At 46.8% G+C, this 19821-nt stretch overlaps 1 protein-coding gene across 2 annotated transcripts in view; it reads right to left on the minus strand.

Moving 5' to 3' along the window:
- Positions 1-16182, minus strand: part of DNAAF11 (dynein axonemal assembly factor 11) — a 147759-nt gene extending 131577 nt beyond the window's left edge. Inside the window, exons 1-3 of one of the 2 annotated variants that reach the window (XM_089685937.1) lie at positions 16094-16182; positions 6431-6598; positions 4189-4266 (exon numbers count right to left, since the gene is read on the minus strand). In XM_089685937.1, coding sequence (XP_089542063.1) covers positions 4189-4266; positions 6431-6598; positions 16094-16103 — 256 coding nt within the window. In that variant the 5' untranslated portion in view covers positions 16104-16182. The remainder of the gene's footprint in view (positions 1-4188; positions 4267-6430; positions 6599-16093) is intronic. The other variant, XM_089685938.1, reaches the window with a different exon arrangement.
- Positions 16183-19821: the final 3639 nt, after the last annotated feature.

Here is a 19821-nt window from a genome sequence, read left to right on the forward strand (position 1 = left end):
AGCGCAGATCACTATTCGGAAAGCCCTCGGCGGCTGTTACAGACGGTACTAAGCTCACAGCTACAGCACTTTAACCACTTGTCTTCCATGCCATGTATAAACATACCTTGGTAGACAAGTGCTTAAAACATACAAAGAGAGAGAGCGCAACACTGTTTTATTATAATAAGGATTAAAAACTTTTCAGATTGCACTCACGTTTTCACATAGGTATCAAGCATGTCTGCATGTAAAGTGATCCACTGCGTGGTCCCTGTAAGATCTGAAGCCTCTAGGTGATCCACTGCTGACCGCAAACAAGCAAGGGATACGTTAGAGGCACAGTAACAGACCGCTGGCGTCCCTCCCCACCGTGCATGCGGCTGGTCTAGCCGGCGCCGTGCTCCGTAGGCAGCTGGTAGCTCTGAGGGAGGTGGATCACAATGTAGGAACACACGTCACAACCACATCACGGTTGCTATGATGATGCGTTTCAGAGGCGTAGCCTCCTTTATCAAGTCACACCCAATCCCTCTTGTCAAAGGTTTTATAGGGAACCATGGCACCTCCTGGCATTCGGATCTTAAGGGACCACGCCACCTATACAAAGCCTTGGTGTACAGTATGCAGCCACAGCCGTCCACTCCATCTGGCTCCCGCCTGACAACACTTGGTAGACAAGTGCTTAAAGAGACACTGTCATTAAACATTCAAACAAATTCAACCAGAAAAAAAAAAAATCTTACCATAAAATTATATGCGCATTTAATATTTTATGAATGTAATTTTCTGGTAAAAGCCTCTCTTATGCAGACATCCAGAAGATCTGAGATGGCTGCTGGGTGCCGCCATCTTGGATGTGATGTCAGCTGCCCCAGCAGAATCAGAGCTGTCCCTCAAGTGACACTCTATAGTAGAGTGTTATTCAAATTACATGATACAGGGGGCCTCAGGTGCGGCTCCAGACATCACCAAATGGCTGCACATAATATTCAGTGAATGTAATCGACTTCTGTCAAACAGGGACAGCTGCACACAGTTCGAAATTCAGCCGGCTGAATTTTGATCTGTCTCTGGCCAGCTCAAACGTTACAAATACTTGATTTTAATTTTACCTGCATTTTTTAAAATTGTTGACAGAGTCTAATATACGGGATGTGGTGCCAATTGATCTCCAGCCCTTCTGCAACAATTTAGATTGGTGTCAGAGTCTGTTTATGGTGCACTAGTTGGGGGGAGATGCTGGTGGGGCTAGAAATTTTTGGTTGACTGTCCATTCTCAGCGACCCCTTGGGAACCCTGTGGTGTGAGATGACAGTTTCACACTACATATTGTGCCCTTCTTTATTGATTTAGTTGATCTTGAACTAAATAACACAAGTCACTTGTGAGTGAAGAAGTCCTGTGAAGAAAATGACATATGCCTGGATCAATGGATATCTAAGACCCAAAAAAACCCATAAAGATATACACCCGGCTGTGAAAAGCCACCGATTACTGTAAACAACGTGATTTATGCTTACCCCATGTGACGCCTAATAAATAAAGGGTTACAAAAAACCACACGCAGCTGAAAATTGTACCCGAGAATCAAAATAAACCACCAACGGCACTATTCTACTTATAATGGCAACATGAAAGTCTTTTTAACGCTTCCACTGCAACCACAGAAACTACATACTATTGCACAGGAGAAATGAACTCAGGCACAATGGCAGCTGAGAGTTGGGTTGTGGCACATTTGTAGAAGTTATTCGCTAAACATGATCACATTATGTGCAATTAAAGTGGTCCTTGTCCTGAACTCCTCCATTTCATGTCACCAAACATCCAGAAACAGTCTCAGGATGGTGAGCAGTGGGAGATCGTCAATTCATCTGCAAATGTGAACCTCAGAAGCCCTCTGTGAACTTGTTGTTGCTGACCAAAACGGCTTTCTCAGCTTTAATTACTGTCAGGAAACAGGTAACTTCTGAGGAAGCCAATGGATGTGCATGATAGCCAATCAGCTTCTTTCTAACTTCAGTTCGTTCAATTAAGCTTTAACAAAACCAACCTGGAAGCTGATTGGTTTTTATGCAGAGCTGCACCAGATTTTTCACTCTCCAGCTTTAGTAAATAACCCCCAATGTGTAGGACTCTGCAAGTCTATGGGTACAAGCAGAAGAGCACAGTGGTCTGCGAATGTGACACACTACAGGTCTCTGCCAGGTCCCATATACCCAGCAGAGACCTGCCTATTTGCAGGATATCATTCCAAGATGGAGGAGTGGGAGCAGAGTGACAAAGAACTTAGAGCTAGAAGGTGGACAAAACTGGACTCATTTAACTAGTATGATTTTTTTTGTCTTTTTTATTTACATACAGGAACAATTATCAAGTAAAATTCGAGCTAGGTAGGGTGAAGCTCTTTTTTAAAAGAGTAGTATCATAACATGGTACTATGACTGACACCAACGATGAAGCCCCATTTATTCCATTGACACCAACAATGGAGCACTATTCCTCCCACTGACCTTGAACATTTCAAATTGCTCAGTGCCTTGTGCTACCGTTATCATATGCAGCCTTACCTCGCAGTTGGGGTGGAACCACTGAAACACACCTGTGTCTTTCCTACCTAGTCCTCCACTCCCTTCTCTCCACTCCCCTCTTGCTTCTCCCCAAACTCCCCTCTCACCCCCATTAGATCTGCACCACTTTGTGAACATTGTACATGGTGTCACAGTTTATGTACAGCAGTGTTTTTCAACCTTTTTTGTGCAAAGGCACACTTTTTTCATGAAAAAAATCACGAGGCACACCACCATTAGAAAATGTTAAAAAAATTTACCTCTGTGCCTATATTGACTATATATAAAGTAATTCTCTTGAATAGGAATCAAACACAAAGAAATTATTTTATAATTACTTTATTATGAAATAATAAAGTATTTTATAATTGGACCCGGGGGCCGGACCAAGAGTAGATGAATGATGTGTATGTGTCATCCATAGTAAGTATAGTAATATTCCCCCATAGTAAGCATAGTAATTAATCCCCCATATAGTAATTCATCCTCCATATAGTAATTCATCCCCCATAGTAATTCATCCCTCATATAGTATTTCATCCCCCCATATAGTATTTCATCCCCCCATATAGTATTTCATCCCCCCATATAGTATTTCATCCCTCATATAGTAATTCATCCCTCATATAGTATTTCATCCCTCATATAGTATTTCATCCCTCATATAGTATTTCATCCCCCATATAGTATTTCATCCCCCCATATAGTATTTCATCCCCTCATATAGTATTTCATCCCTCATATAGTATTTCATCCCCCCATATAGTATTTCATCCCTCATACAGTAATTCATCCCTCATATAGTAATTCATCCCCCATATAGTATTTCATCCCTCATATAGTATTTCATCCCCCCATATAGTATTTCATCCCTCATATAGTAATTCATCCCCCCATATAGTATTTCATCCCCCCATATAGTATTTCATCCCCCCATATAGTATTTCATCCCTCATATAGTAATTCATCCCTGATATAGTAATTCATCCCCCATATAGTATTTCATCCCCCCATATAGTATTTCATCCCTCATAAAGTAATTCATCCCTCATATAGTATTTCATCCCCCACAGTACTATTCCCCCCCCCCCCCTTCTAGTAAGCCAAGTCCCCCGTGTCAATTCACTTACCTTTTGCGTTCCTCTCGCTGTCTTCCCGCGCCGTTCGGGTCTTCAGGGCGGACTGTGAGAGGAGCCTAGCTCCCCTCCCCTCACGTTCGGCACGCTGCCCCGCCTACACACATCCTGACAGCCACATCCGCAAGCCGGATTAAAAGGTCCGCGCGGACTTTTGGGGCTGCCAACCGAGAGGAGGCAGGGGAGCGGCCGACCGAGAGGAGGGAGGGGAGCAGGCGCCCGGCACACAGAAGAGCCGCATTAGACTGGGTAAAGAGCCGCATGTGGCTCGCGAGCCGCGGCTTGCCGACCACTGAATCATTAGATTCTAATGATTGGTCTATTTGTGAGCCGAAGCCACATGTTACAGATGAAATTGGAATTTTTCCCACGGCACACCAGACAATATCTCACGGCACACTAGTGTGCCGCGGCACAGTGGTTGAAAAACGCTGATGTACAGAACACCACATGGATAGCAGTCTGGATTGTGTGTGTTGTGAAAAAAAATGTACACATACCTTCCAGGTTCTCAATTCTTTCAATGTTGTTCAAAGCTAAGTTCAAATATTCCAGTTTTTTCAAACGGCCAACATTTTCTAACAATAAATAAATAATGATTAAAAAATATATGTAGTTAGGAAGCAGACTGTTAAACACTGACACTTATGAAGCACCATTCCTCCCACTGACACCAATGATACCATTTCTCTCACAGATACCAATGATGGAGCACTATTCCTCTCATTGATACCAATGATGGGCACTACTCCAACCACTGATACCAATGATGGGGTACTACTCCAACCACTGATACCAATGATGGGGCACTACTCCAACCACTGATACCAATGATGGGGCACTACTCCAACCACTGATACCAATGATGGGGCACCATTCCTCCCACTGATGCCAATGATGGGGCACCATTCCTCTCACTGACACCAATGATGGGGCACCATTCCTCCCACTGATGCCAATGATGGGGCACCATTCCTCTCACTGACACCAATGATGGGGCACCATTCCTCTCACTGATACCAATGATGAGGCACCATTCCTCTCACTGATACCAATGATGGGGCACTATTCCTCCCACTGATACCAATGATGGGACACTATTCCTCCCACTGACATCAATGATGGGGCACTATTCCTCCCACTGATACCAATGATGGGGCACTATTCCTCTCACTGATGCCAATAATGGGGCACTATTCCTCTCACTGATACCAATGATGGGGCACTACTCCAACCACTGAAACCAATGATGGGGCACCATTCCTCTCACTGACACCAATGATGGGGCACTATTCCTCTCACTGATACCAATGATGGGGCACCATTCCTCTCACTGATACCAATGATGGGGCACCATTCCGCTCACTGATACCAATGATGGGGCACCATTCCTCTCACTGATACCAATGATGGGGCACTATTCCTCTCACTGATACCAATGATGGGACACTATTCCTCCCACTGACACCAATGATGGGGCACTATTCCTCTCACCGATACCAATGATGGGGCACTACTCCAACCACTGAAACCAATGATGGGGCACCATTCCTCCCACTGATAATAATGATGAGGCACTATTCCAACCACTGATGCCCACGATGGGGCACTATTCCGGCCACTGACACCACTGACGCTATTCCTCCTCTTACTGACCACAGGTGCTATGTATTTTTTTTTTTACTCCCACTGACCAGCAAGACTAAGTCATTGTTTACTCCCACTGACCACCAAGACTAAGTCATTGTTTCCCACTGACCACCAAGCTGAAATCATTATTTACTCCCACTGACACTGGTGAATTTATTGCCCCAACTGGCCACAGTCTAGCCAGTCTAAAATTCGGAAGGACAGTAAACTGGCTCTTTATTTAGAAAGTATGGAGATCCCTGCTTTACTGCAATGCATGACACTCTGTGTAATATGTTGCAGGGTAATTTATTAAGATTGGAATCCTAACTCACAAATACAGTAGGTGCTGACAGACCTGTACTCCAACACACATGCCACGCACCGTGGTGCACTACATTAAAAAAATGTAATTCTTTTCTTCTGTTGCCATGCATCAGAACATCATTATAAATGAACAGGCTGCCTTATCGCACCATGATAACTCACAAAATTTTACATGTTAACATGTATTTGGTATTGCACTAAAACAGGATGGCCATGTGAAAAGTGGACCTTAGACAGTGGTCACCAGAACCAGTGTCCCCTTTGGAACATTTCCCTTACCTCCTGTTATGGCGACTGCTATAACATTTTAGATTTCCCACTTTTTCTGCCCCAGTGACAAACTAAGTGTATGAAACTCTAGTCTTTAAATCTGTTTTAGGCCTTTTATTTCATTGTGTAACAGCAACCCCCCTTTCTTCCTTTCAGTGCCAATCCAAACTAACTGCCTAAAACTAAAACCTAATATATTCTTGCATCTGGGGTTAGGAGCACGGAGACTAAACAGTCACTTAGCTTGGTGATTCATATAAAGTATTTATTGGTCAAAGCATCAGATATAGCCAATTAATTTAGGGGGAAAATCCTCAATTTTCTTCAAGGATACCATCAAAAAGAGTAAGCTATACATCCTGCAAAGTTACAGTGATTTGCATTAGACATGGAGTTGCCATATGACCAATATTAGGGCCGGAAGACACTTCATCCACATTCAAAATTTAATAATAACAACATTCATCTCAGTATTATATTGTGAAATTCTGGTGGGTCCAGCATCTGCTCGCTCACCTATTTTAGGTATGAGATTGTTCTGGAGGTAAAGGATTTTCAGTTCCTTGCACCATTTGTCCAGATGATCAATCTTTTCAAGATCTTGCTGGTGAAGTGAAAGTTCTTCCAAGGAGAAGATTTCACAGTTATTGTGTTCTGCTCGTCTCCTGATCAAATCTTCTGTGACTGCAAGACAAAGTGGCAATACAATAAACACATACCAGTGAGTATCTACTGCTACATTGATGGAAAACATCTATTTCAAATGTGGCAACAGTACATATTTTAATGGAGATGTTGGGAGCACAAATAAGGGAGGTTTAATTTGTAAAAGAGGTTGCAATGACTGCTTTATGTATCAAGTCTACGGCCTCAGACCACCTCCTATATCAGGATGGCATTCCTAGACCATCTTCTGTGTCATGTCCACAGTCCCAGGCCATATTGCCCCCACAGTATCTGACCATTTCCCAAACTGCGGCCAAAGTATCTGACCACCTCCCATATTGCATCCATTATTTCCTGTATTATGTTGGCAGTATCTGGCTATCTCCTGTATTGTGTCCTCAGTATCTAACCATCTCCTGTATCACATCCGTGGTCTCCAGCCATCTCCTGTATTATGTCTGCAGTCAAATACTCCTTTATTCATTGAGGACTACAAGCCGAAAGCCACTAAGACTGTCGGGACTTGTAGCTCATTCATTCAGAGAACACTGTGAATGAAAGAAGCGGCTCGGCGGGAGGAGCCCCAAACGGCCAAGTCTTTTAAATGGAGAAGATTCCCCGCTAGCTGTCAAAATGGTGGATCAGAAGGTAAGCAGGCGCCGGTGCTTTCATAACATGTTAGATGTTACACCCTGAATATAGGTGTAACATGTAACATGTTATGAAAGCTGAACTTATCCTTTAAAGTATTACTAAACCCTGGACCCTGCATTCACTATATCTGGTCTCCCCGGACCCTGCAATCACTATATCTGGTCTCCCCGGACCCTGCATTCACTATATCTGGTCTCCCCGGACCCTGCATTCACTATATCTGGTCTCCCCGGACCCTGCAATCACTATATCTGGTCTCCCCAGACCCTGCATTCACTATATCTGGTCTCCCCGGACCCTGCATTCACTATATCTGGTCTCCCCGGACCCTGCAATCACTATATCTGGTCTCCCCGGACCCTGCATTCACTATATCTGGTCTCCCCGGACCCTGCATTCACTATATCTGGTCTCCCCGGACCCTGCATTCACTATATCCGGTCTCCCCGGACCCTGCATTCACTATATCTGGTCTCCCAGGACCCTGCATTTACTATATCCGGTCTCCCCGGACCCTGCATTCACTATATCCGGTCTCCCCGGACCCTGCATTCACTATATCCGGTCTCTCCGGACCCTGCATTCACTATATCCGGTCTCCCCGGACCCTGCATTCACTATATCTGGTCTCCCCGGACCCTGCATTCACTATATCTGGTTTCCTCGGACCCTGCATTCACTATATCTGGTTTCCCCGGACCCTGCATTCACTATATCCGGTCTCCCCGGACCCTGCATTCACTATATCCGGTCTCCCCGGACCCTGCATTCATTATATCCGGTCTCCCCGGCCCCAGCATTCACTATATCTGGTCTGCCAGGACCCTGCATTCACTATATCTGGTCTCCCCGGACCCTGCATTCACTATATCTAGTCTCCCACAGTACACAGAACATGGAAATGCAATTATTTTAGTAAATATAAACTGCTAAATACCTTTTCTCATCAGCAATTAGAGTAGTCTTGTGACTTCTATCAGTGACCAGCAGAGCACTGGTTAAAGCTTGTAGGAGGAGTTTTCATTCTCCTCTAGGAGGATGCAGGACCCCTGACCTCTGTCTGGATAGTGCTGGTTGGCCCTGTGCTGATCACATGCACTCTCCCAAGAAAAAAAAAACCTTTCTAGCAATACAGACCAAACTGAGCATGTGCTGAGTGACTCCACAAGATATGACTTATCAGGAGATAAGAGGGGTGCCCTGGAAGAAGGGGAGGATCAGAGAAGACAGGAACAAACAGCATTTTTACACAATACAGAGGATTAACTCCTCAAGTTCCACAGTGAGTATAACAAGCATGCTTTACTGCATATACAGACTGATTCTACTATTGTGGTTTAGTAACACTTTAAGATTAGATAGGCTTTGCTCAGACCTCCACTTTAATGGAGATGTGCTGCAGATGGATCAAGCTCTGCTTGAAAGAATTTAATGTCAGCAGACATATAAGGATAGAAGCCCATAAAAAAGAGAAGAATACCATCTTGATTTCTTGAGTTGCGATTCTCAGTTGAAACCTGATGAATGCTCTGATTGGGTGGAGTTATATGACGTGCGCTTAAAGCCGCTGTAAACCTTCCTACCTGCACCTTGCTCTTTTCATTTGCATACGATGTACATTGGTCATGCAGTTTCATGGTGTCATTTGTTGCCCTGTATGTACAGTGGTACAGTAATTCTTCACATTCCAGTATCGGCAGTTTATTGTGTTCATACATGAGGCATAATGTGTGGCATTGCACATGTTATTGCATGACCTCTGTCTGTAGTTTGAGAACCGCATATTCCTGTGAAGAAACTACAAATCCTATGGGTCTCTCAGTCTAGCACTGGTCCAAGTGAGAGCTGCACAGTAATTTGGATCTAACATAGTGACAAACAGGCAGAGCATTCACAGACACACAGAGAACTTGCAAGGGAGAATGTCACCAGAACACCGAGGATCACCAATATGGGTCCCAAAGTTTTAATAAACGATCACATAGTTACAGCAAGGCAATGTTTCAGAGTCACAAGGGACTGATGAAGGGGTCCTGCGAGACTCCGAAACGTTGCCTTGCTGTAACTATGTGATCATTCATTAAAACTTTGGGGCCATATTGGTGATCCTTGATGCCTGATGAATGGGTCCTGCGAGACTCCGAAACGTTGTCTTGCTGTAACTATGTGATCCTTCATTAAAACTTTTTGACCCATATTGGTGATCCTTGGTGCCTGATGAAGGGGTCCTGCGAGACTCCGAAACGTTGCCTTGCTGTAACTATGTGATCATTCATTAAAACTTTGGGGCCATATTGGTGATCCTTGATGCCTGATGAATGGGTCCTGCGAGACTCCGAAACGTTGTCTTGCTGTAACTATGTGATCCTTCATTAAAACTTTTTGACCCATATTGGTGATCCTTGGTGCCTGATGAAGGGGTCCTGCGAGACTCCGAAACGTTGCCTTGCTGTAACTATGTGATCATTCATTAAAACTTTGGGGCCATATTGGTGATCCTTGGTGCCTGATGAAGGGGTCCTGCGAGACTCCGAAACGTTGCCTTGCTGTAACTATGTGATCATTCATTAAAACTTTGGGGCCATATTGGTGATCCTTGGTGCCTGATGAAGGGGTCCTGTGAGACTCCGAAACGTTGTCTTGCTTTAACTATGTGATCGTTCATTAAAACTTTTTGACCCATATTGGTGATCCTCGCTGTGCTGGTGACATTCTCCCTTACTGATTCTGTTCGGTTCCAGCCGACGGTCGCTGCAGCACCCACTTATACACACAGTAGGAACGTGTGTGTTTGGATTGTACACTTACACAGAGAACTTGGACACCATGGGGTTTATTTACTAAAGCTGGAGAGTCCAAAATCAGACTCCCTTCTGCATAGAAACCAATCAGCTTCCGGGTTTCATTGCCAAAGCTTCATTGAACAAGCTGAGGTTAGAAGCTGATTGGTTTCTATGCAGAAGGGAGTCTGATTTGGGACTCTCCAGCTTTAGTAAATAAACCCCCATGTGACCTGGAACAGGAGGTTTATATGGCCTTTTAGCAAGTAGGGACAAACTAGGTGAATGAATACATGGACATAGGAGAATCAATTAACCATGACACTACCATCTGCAGCGACAACACAACACGTGAGCCCATCGTTACAAGGTAAGGCAAACAAACAGCACAGGGACTATAAATACTGAATATTAAGGCTATATTCACACTTGCACATGTTGGGAATGCATGCCAAATTGTGCGCTTTCCTCACAGTCTCTGATACTCACAGAAGCGCACTACCCTTTTTTACAGACACGTGGCAGTACCATTAACTGCATTTCGGAGCAGTACAATTCTGCATAAGAGTCAGTGATGTTTTTTGCACATTTGTCATATTTAGGGCAGCCAACTGAAATTAATGGGCTGCCCTACATGCAATGCGTGGAGACGCACACACCCTGTTGCACCTGCATAATGTAACCAGAACCTAGTTAAAAAAACAAAAAAACATTGAAACGTGTACAATACCTTTGAATATACCAGTCCTGAAATAGGACTAAGGGGTTACTGTGCCATTTCTCACATTTTAGGAGTTATATGATATGGCGCTCCTCAATGCTCATGAACAAATAGTACTTGTGAAAGCAATTTTAATCAGCATGTTAAAGCGGTAGTAAAGTCGTGTCCTAAAAAGAAAAAAAAGCTGGTCCCCCGTAGATGTAAGTCAAAGCGTACTAGTATGCACCACATACTAGCACATTATGACAGACTTACCTGCAGACAGAGCCATCCAGAGCAGTGCTGTTATGGCTCTCCTGATGCTTCCATCTTCACCCACCCAGAAGAGAGCGCACTGCACACATGCGCTCTTTGAATGACCTGGAATGGCCACTACTGAACTCAAATAAAGAAGAAGAAAGCGCACTGAACACATGCACAGTTTAAATGGCCTGGAATGGCTGCTACTAAGTTCAGCTAGAGCAGAAGAGAGCGCACTGCACACATCCACAGTTTGAATGGCCTGGAGTGGCCACTACGGGGCTCAGCTAGAGCAGAAGAGAGGGCACTGAACACATGCACAGTTTGAATGGCCTGGAGTGGCTGCTACTGAGCTCAAAGAAGAGAGCGCACTGCACACATGCACAGTTTGAATGGCCTGGAGTGGCCACTACGGGGCTCAGCTAGAGCAGAAGAGAGGGCACTTAACACATGCACAGTTTGAATGGCCTGGAGTGGCTGCTACTGAGCTCAAAGAAGAGAGCGCACTGCACACATGCACAGTTTGAATGGCCTGGAGTGGCTGCTACTGAGCTCAAAGAAGAGAGCACACTGCACACATGCACAGTTTGAATGGTGTGGAATGGCTTTACTGAGCTCAGCTAGAGAAGAAGAGAGCGCACTGCACACATGCGCAGTGTGAATAGCCTTGAGTGGCCACTACTGAGCTCAGTTAGAGCAGAAGAGAGCACACTGCACACATCCACAGTTTAAATGGCCTGGAGTGGCTGCTACTGAGCTCAGCTAGAGAAGAGAGCGCACTGTACACATGCGCATTTTCAATAGCCTTGAGTGGCGACTACTGAGCTCAGCTAGAGAAGAAAACAGCGCATTGCACACATGCACAGTCTGAATGCCCTGGAAAGGCCGCTACTGAGCTCAGCTAGAGAAGAAGAGAGCACACTGCACACAGCCACAGTTTGAATGGCCTGGAGTGGCCGCTACTGAGCTCAGATAAAGAAGAAAAGAGCGCACTACACACATGATTGAATGGCCTGGAGTGGCTGCTAATTAACTCAGCTAGAGAAGAAGGGAGCGCACTGCACACATCCACAGTTTGAATGGCCTGGAGTGGCCGCTACTGAGCTCAGCTAGAGAAGAAGAGAGCGCATTGCACACATGCACAGTTTGTATGGCCTGGAGTGGCCGCTACTGAGCTCAGCTAGAGAAGAAGAGAGCGCATTGCACACATGCACAGTTTGAATGGTCTGGAATGGCCGGTACTGAGCTCAGCAAGGAAAGAGCACTGTGCATGAATGCAATTTCAATGGCCTGGAGCAGCAAACAGCAGGATGGAGGAGGCCAGTGGTTTTTGTGGAAAGGACTTCACACAGCTGCATGTGTAATTGAAGGAGGTGCAGCATTTGAAACAGGAGGAGAGCTGGTATGTACTATTCGGTTATGTAATTTCATAGAGGGATTTTTGGAAAATGTTGCTGAAGGTGAATTTTACACTTTAAGATTCAATTCTAGGCAGAGCAAAGTGCAACATTATTGACTCGCATGTAGGAAGCAAGGTCCGCTAAAGTGCCTCCAAGTAAATACATCCAATATCCCTGAGTAGTAGGGCATGAAGAAACATTGTGCAATATCTGTCAACTACAATGTTTCAGGGTAGTTCACCATGTAGTAGAATGATACAATGTAGCAAGTTAGACAGAAAAAATGCTTTCTAGTTCAATACATGTCAGTTGTAGCAGCTGATCATTTGATAATCACTGATTTAACTGGTGCCATTTGCATCATTCTTTGTTTAGGACTGGTATTAGCTCCCATTATAGACAATTCATATCTGCCAAAAGAATTCCTTCATTATTCAGCAATATAGGTATAAAAGTGGGACCTTCCCTTGGAGGTATGATCCGAGGATTTATACTAGTTGGCCTATTTTATCAACAGTCTTTGTAAATTTTGTGTTTGCAAGGGTGTCTGTATTGGTGAGGGATATAGGCATTCACCTACAACATAGACATACAGACAGTCATGTTTGTATGGAGATAATTATTTTAATATTTTTATATATATCAAAATATTATTTTTGTATATGGTCAATGGTAGCAGTGGAGTTTTTTTCCACTGCCTGTATTCCTTTCTTTTGAAATTTGTATACATACAGAATGCTTCAGGATTTGATCAGGCTGCTGAGAAGATGACCAGGCTGCACCTGGGGGTGTTCAGGGTACCTTGGGAGGTGATCAGGATGCCTGAAGAAGTGACCAGGTGCCACAAGACGTGACCAAACCTGTTGAAAAGATGACCAGGGTACGCAGTATGTGACCAGGATGCTAAGAAGATGACCAGAGTGCCTCTGTGGATGTTCAGTGTACACAGGAAGTGATTAGGGTGCCTTGAGAGGTGACCAGGGTGCTTTCCAGAGGTAACTAGAGTGCTGAGGAGGTGACCAGGTTGCTTCAAGAAGTGACCAAGCTGCTGAGATGATTACAACGGTGCTCCTTGGGGCTTCATAGGTGCTCAGAAAGTGACTAGGGTGTCTCAAGAAGTGACCAGGCTGCTGAGAAGATGACAAAGGTGCTTCTTGGAATGTCCTGGGTGCTCCAAAAGTGACAAGGATGCTTCGGGAGGTGGCCAAGCTGCTGAGAAGATGACAAGGGTGCTCCTTGGGATGTTATGGTTGCACAGAAAGTGAACTTTGGAGGTGATCAAGATGCCTGAGGAAGTGGCCAGTCTGAGAAGGTGCCCCTAGGGGTGTTCAGGATACTCAAAAGTGACAAGGGTGTCCTGGGAAAAGACATCCCTAGGGGAACCTTGGTCATCTTCTTGGCAGCCTGGTCACTTTGACGTGCCCCAGTCACCTCCCAAGGCATCCTGGTCACCCCTTGGGACACCCCTAGTGGAACCCTGGTCACATCTTTAGGCACTCTAGTCTTCTCCCAGGACACCCTCGTATCTTTCTGAGTGTCCTGGTCACATTCTGAGCACCCTGAACACCAAAAAGGGCATCCTGGTCATCTTCTTGGCACCCTGGTAACCTCCAGATGCCCCCTGGTCACTCTCTGAGCACCCTGCACACTCCCAGGGGAACTCTGGGCATCTTATTAGCAACTTGTCCACATCCCGAGGCATCCTGGTCACTTTCTGAGCATCCTTGACACCCAAGGAAAACTCTTGTCATCTTCTTGGCAGCCTGATCACCCCTCAAGGCATCGTGGTCATCCCCTGAGGTGTTCTATTCCTCCGGAAACATCCTGAACACCCTGGTTATCTCCTGAGAACCCTTGTCATCTACACAGCACCCTAATCATACTAGTAAGTATGACCAGTATGCCTCAGGTGGTGACCAGGATGCAAGGGAAGGTGACCAGGATGCAAGGGAAGGTGACCAGGCTGCTGAAAAGGTGACAAGGGTACTCCTTGGGGTGTATAGTGCTCAGAAAGTGACCAGGGAGCCCTGAGAAAGGACTAGGGTGCCTCCAGAGGGGATCAGGGTTCTCCTAAAGGCATCAAAGGGGGTGACCAGGATGCCTTGGGAGGTGACTAGGGTACCTTGAAGTGACCAAGCAGCCAAGAAGATGACCAAGGTTACCCTATGGATGTACTAGTCACTTCCTGAGCACCCTGGACATCCCTAGGGGAACCCAGGCCATCTTCTTGGCAGCCTAGTCACTTTGAGGTGCCCTAGTCACCTCCCATGGCATCCTGGTCACCCCTTGGGATACCGCTAGTGGAACCCTGGTCACCTCTCTAGGCACCCTAGTCTTTTCCCAGGGCACCCTCGTCACTTTCTGAGCATCCTGAACACCCCCAGGGGCATCTTCGTGCTTTGACGGATAACCAGGCTGCTAAAAGAGTTCTCCCTGGGGTGTCAAGGATGCTCAGAAAATTACCAGGATGCACCAGGAGAGGACTAGACTGCCTAGAGAGGTAAGTTCCCCTATGGGTGTCCCAGGGGGTCACCAGGATGTCTCAGAAGATTACTAGAAACCCTGCCCAGGCACTAGGGTGCCTCAAAGTGACCAGGATGCTCAGAAAGTAACCTTGGGAGGTGACCAATGTGCCTCAGGAAGTGGCCAGGCTGCCAAGAACATGACCAGGGTGCCCCTGGGAGTGTCCAGGGCGGTTATGAAATGGCCAGGGTGCTGAGTAGATGGCAAGTGTGCTCCATGGGGTGTCCAGGGTGCTCAGAAAGCAGCTAGGGTGCCCTAAGAGAGGTCTATGGTGACTGAAGATGTGTCCAGGGTTCCTCTAGGGGTGTCCAGGGTGCTCAGGAAGTGCCGGGGTGCCCTGAGAGAGGGCCAGGGTGACTGGAGAGGTGTCCAGAGTTCCTCTAGGGGTATCCAGGGATCCTCCAGGGGTGTCCAGGGTGCGCAGGAAGTGTCCAGAGTTCCTCTAGGGGTATCCAGGGATCCTCCAGGGGTGTCCAGGGTGCTCAGAAAGTGCCAGTGTGCCCGAGAGAGGGCCAGGGTGACTGGAGAGGTGTCTGGGGTTCCTCCAGGGGTGTCCAGGGTTCCTCCAGGGGTGTCCAGGGTGCTCAGAAAGTGCCAGTGTGCCCGAGAGAGGGCCAGGGTGACTGGAGAGGTGTCTGGGGTTCCTCCAGGGGTGTCCAGGGTTCCTCCAGGGGTGTCCAGGGTGCTCAGAAAGTGCCAGTGTGCCCGAGAGAGGGCCAGGGTGACTGGAGAGGTGTCTGGGGTTCCTCCAGGGGTGTCCAGGGTTCCTCCAGGGGTGTCCAGGGTGCTCAGGAAGTGCCAGTGTGCCCTGAGAGAGGGCCAGGGTGACTGGAGAGGTGTCTGGGGTTCCTCCAGGGGTGTCCAGGGTTCCTCCAGGGGTGTCCAGGGTGCTCAGGAAGAGACCAGGACTCCTCTGGAAGTGACTAAGTCGCAGAGGAGATGTCCAGGCTGCCCCATGGGGTTCCCAGGGTACTGAGATCACCGGGGTGCTCAGGAGGCGTGCAGGATGTTTCCTGGGGTGTAGAGGACGCTCTAGGGGGGTTTCCATGGCGATGTCAGGTAATGCAGCCTCAGAATCCAGGACAGCCCCCCGTCGTAGAGCGCCCCCTGTAGACCCAGTAGGGATGGGGGGTTCCTATCTCCGTACACACAACTCTCCATACACATAACAAGGATGTCTGATAGAAATACTCACTGAACACCATGGCGGCGGATCCCGGCTCCTTTAATGGCTGTGATACTCCGACTATCACTCCTGAACGCCGCTCCGGTCACCATGACAACCAGCCGACTACGGCCGACACTGGACAAACTTCTTCAGAGGAGCCGCAATGTGATCCCGCAATGACAGCCAGAGGGCGCCCGAGAGCACTACATCCAGGTCCCTTCCGTGCCTGCACATTCCTCCTTCCAGGGTGGGAACATCGATCCTTCCATGGTGGGAACATTGATCCTTCCAGGGTGGGAACATTGATCCTTCCAGGGTGGGAACATCGATCATTCCATGGTGGGAACATCGATCATTCCATGGTGGGAACATCGATCCTTCCAGGTTGGGAACATCGATCCTTCCAGTGCGGGAACATTGATCCTTCCATGGTGGGAACATTGATCCTTCCAGTGCGGGAACATTGATCCTTCCATGGTGGGAACATTGATCCTTCCATGGTGGGAACATTGATCCTTTAGGATGGGAACATTGATCCTTCCAGGGTGGGAACATTGATCCTTCCAGGGTGGGAACATTGATCCTTCCATGGTGGGAACATTGATCCTTCCAGGATGGGAATATTGATCCTTCCATGGTGGGAACATTGATCCTTCCATGGTGGGAACATTGATCCTTCCATGGTGGGAACATTGATCCTTCCAGGGTGGGAACATTGATCCTTCCAGGGTGGGAACATTATTCCTTCCAGGGTGGGAACATTGATCCTTCCAGGGTGGGAACATTGATCCTTCCAGGGTGGGAACATCGATCATTCCATGGTGGGAACATCGATCATTCCATGGTGGGAACATCGATCCTTCCAGGTTGGGAACATCGATCCTTCCAGTGCGGGAACATTGATCCTTCCATGGTGGGAACATTGATCCTTCCAGTGCGGGAACATTGATCCTTCCATGGTGGGAACATTGATCCTTCCATGGTGGGAACATTGATCCTTTAGGATGGGAACATTGATCCTTCCAGGGTGGGAACATTGATCCTTCCAGGGTGGGAACATTGATCCTTCCAGGGTGGGAACATTGATCCTTCCAGGGTGGGAACATTATTCCTTCCAGGGTGGGAACATTGATCCTTCCAGGGTGGGAACATTGATCCTTCCAGGGTGGGAACATTGATCCTTCCATGGTGGGAACATTGATCCTTCCATGGTGGGAACATTGATGCTTGCATGGTGGGAACATTGATCCTTGCATGGTGGGAACATTGATCCTTCCATGGTGGGAACATTGATCCTTCCATGGTGGGAACATTGATCCTTCCAGGATGGGAACATTGATCCTTCCATGGTGGGAACATTGATCCTTCCATGGTGGGAACATTGATCCTTCCATGGTGGGAACATTGATCCTTCCAGGGTGGGAACATTGATCCTTCCAGGGTGGGAACATTATTCCTTCCAGGGTGGGAACATTGATCCTTCCAGGGTGGGAACATTGATCATTCCATGGTGGGAACATTGATCCTTCCATGGTGGGAACATTGATCCTTCCAGGGTGGGAACATTGATCCTTCCATGGTAGGAACATTGATCCTTCCAGGGTGGAAAAATTTATCCTTCCAGGGTGGAAAAATTGATCCTTCCATTGTGGGAACATTGATCATTCCATGGTGGGAACATTGACCCTTCCATGGTGGGAACATTGACCCTTCCATGGTGGGAACATTGACCCTTCCATGGTGGGAACATCGACCCTTCCATGGTGGGAACATCGACCCTTCCATGGTGGGAACATCGATCCTTCCAGGGTGGGAACATTGACCCTTCCAGGGTGGGAACATTGATCATTCCATGGTGGGAACATTGATCCTTCCAGGGTGGGAACATTGATCCTTCCATGGTGGGAACATTGATCATTCCATGGTGGGAACATTGATCCTTCCAGGGTGGGAACATCGATCCTTCCATGGTGGAAACATCGATCCTTCCATTGTGGGAACATCGATCTTTCCATGGTGGGAACATCGATCCTTCCAGGATGGGAACATTGATCCTTCCATGGTGGGAACATTGATCCTTCCAGGGTGGGAACATTGATCCTTCCAGGGTGGGAACATTGTTCCTTCCATGGTGGGAACATTGATCCTTCCATGGTGGGAACATTGATCCTTCCAGGATGGGAACATTGATCCTTCCATGGTGGGAACATTGATCCTTCCATGGTGGGAACATTGATCCTTCCATGGTGGGAACATTGATCCTTCCAGGGTGGGAACATTATTCCTTCCAGGGTGGGAACATTGATCCTTCCAGGGTGGGAACATTGATCCTTCCAGGGTGGGAACATTGATCATTCCATGGTGGGAACATTGATCCTTCCATGGTGGGAACATTATTCCTTCCAGGGTGGGAACATTGATCCTTCCAGGGTGGGAACATTGATCATTTCATGGTGGGAACATTGATCCTTCCATGGTGGGAACATTGATCCTTCCATGGTGGGAACATTGATCCTTCCAGGGTGGGAACATTGATCCTTCCATGGTAGGAACATTGATCCTTCCAGGGTGGAAAAATTGATCCTTCCAGGGTGGAAAAATTGATCCTTCCATTGTGGGAACATTGATCCTTCCATGGTGGGAACATTGACCCTTCCATGGTGGGAACATTGACCCTTCCATGGTGGGAACATCGATCCTTCCAGGATGGGAACATTGATCCTTCCAGGGTGGGAACATTGACCCTTCCAGGGTAGGAACATTGATCCTTCCATGGTGGGAACATTGATCATTCCATGGTGGGAACATTGATCCTTCCAGGGTGGGAACATTGATCCTTCCATGGTGGGAACATTGATTATTCCATGGTGGGAACATTGATCCTTCCAGGGTGGGAACATTGATCCTTCCATGGTGGAAACATTGATCCTTCCATTGTGGGAACATTGATCTTTCCATGGTGGGAACATTGATCCTTCCATGGTGGGAACATTCATCTTTCCATGGCGGGAACATTGATCCTTCTATTGTGGGAACATTTATCCTTCCAGGGTGGGAATGTTGCTCCTTCCAGGGACACAAATCAGAATTAACTTTTTCACTGCTAGAGCCGTTTAAAAAATAATTTTAGGCCTGAAGATTGCATAAACCCCCAAAACATGATATATTTTCTGAAAGCAGACACCCTAGGGAATACAATAGTGGTAGCTGCAATTTTTTTATGTTGCATGATATTACCGCAAAGGTCTAGTAAAATTTCAGTAACAAAATACACTGTAGTTAATTTTAGGGCACGCAAACACAATACATTACCCAATTACTCAGTAAAATGTCAAATATGAGGTTTTATCAAGTAAATAGATACCCAACATGTCAAACCTTTAATTTGTGTGCGTCCGTGAATTGGTGACAAACTTCAGTACCCTATATTTTCTATAGGCGACACTTTAAAAGCCCCCTCTAGGTCATCAGTTTAGCGATACGGAGGAGGTCTGGTGCCAAAAAATGTTGTTCTCATTATGGCGTGTGCGGCAATATGTACCATGTGTATCGCAGTTGACATATACGTGGCGGTGGGGTGGCCTCAAAAATTTTATGTGCTTGGGAGAGCGGGTACCCGCTCCCACTTCCGCTGTAATTGCCTAGGTGATCAGAAGCGGAAGTTGCCCTCCCCCCCTCCCTCCTCGTAGTCTTCTGGGACACGTGACAGGTCGCAGAAGACTACAGGGCCATTTAGGATGCGCAGCACAACTCGC

Source organism: Staurois parvus, unplaced genomic scaffold (assembly GCF_062004578.1).
Source record: "Staurois parvus isolate SC_StPar_1 unplaced genomic scaffold, SC_StPar_1.0 ptg000389l, whole genome shotgun sequence".
Taxonomy (NCBI): Eukaryota; Metazoa; Chordata; class Amphibia; order Anura; family Ranidae; genus Staurois; species Staurois parvus.